Below are 602 nucleotides of genomic sequence, written 5' to 3' on the forward strand. Positions count from 1 at the left end.
TCAGGACCGTGGCTTCAGGACCCATAGCTGGAGGCATCCACACATTAACCGGCTCACTGTGGTTGTATCAAGATTGCGTAGTGCCAGATCATGACCGAGGTGTCTGTGAGTATTTGACTGAACAATATGAGGGTTAGCCACTCAGAAAATGGCTCTCAATCTTGAGCGCAGATCCAGCAAGTGAAACTGTTTGTATCGCGCCATTCTACTGGTTGTCGAGGACTTTGTTGGGTGTTATGTCTAACCACAGTTGCCTTTCGCCAACATATTTATGGTGTATTTTGACTCAAAGTTAACTTCTTGCCACCAAGTCGAAACGCATAGTATCTCACGTCGAAGCGAGCGTGTTTGAACTGAAGTCCTCGCAGTGGTAGCGAAGCGAACACGGTTTCTAGACGGTCTGGAGATTGACAACAATTGTAACGCACCCAGGAACGGCATTTCGATTGCTGTTGTGTGTAGGTCAGCGAATGCGCCGTGTCAACCGTGGCTGAACCCATTTTGTTTCAGCACACCATTAACTCTGGTTGCAGTCAAATGGCGTGACGGAGAATAGGCCTCGTGAGACAGTGCACATTGGTAATTCCCCCATTCATTTGCTT

At 48.0% G+C, this 602-nt stretch overlaps 1 protein-coding gene across 1 annotated transcript; it reads right to left on the reverse strand.

The window, feature by feature from the left end:
• Positions 1-269: 269 nt before the first annotated feature.
• T265_12070 (hypothetical protein) lies at positions 270-500 on the reverse strand (the record flags this gene model as incomplete). The annotated part of the gene is made up of 1 exon (XM_009179011.1): positions 270-500. The coding sequence occupies one exon, from the start codon at positions 498-500 to the stop codon at positions 270-272; it is 231 nt and encodes a 76-aa protein (XP_009177275.1).
• Positions 501-602: the final 102 nt, after the last annotated feature.

The sequence above is a fragment of the Opisthorchis viverrini genome (assembly GCF_000715545.1).
Source record: "Opisthorchis viverrini unplaced genomic scaffold opera_v5_772, whole genome shotgun sequence".
NCBI lineage: Eukaryota > Metazoa > Platyhelminthes > Trematoda > Opisthorchiida > Opisthorchiidae > Opisthorchis > Opisthorchis viverrini.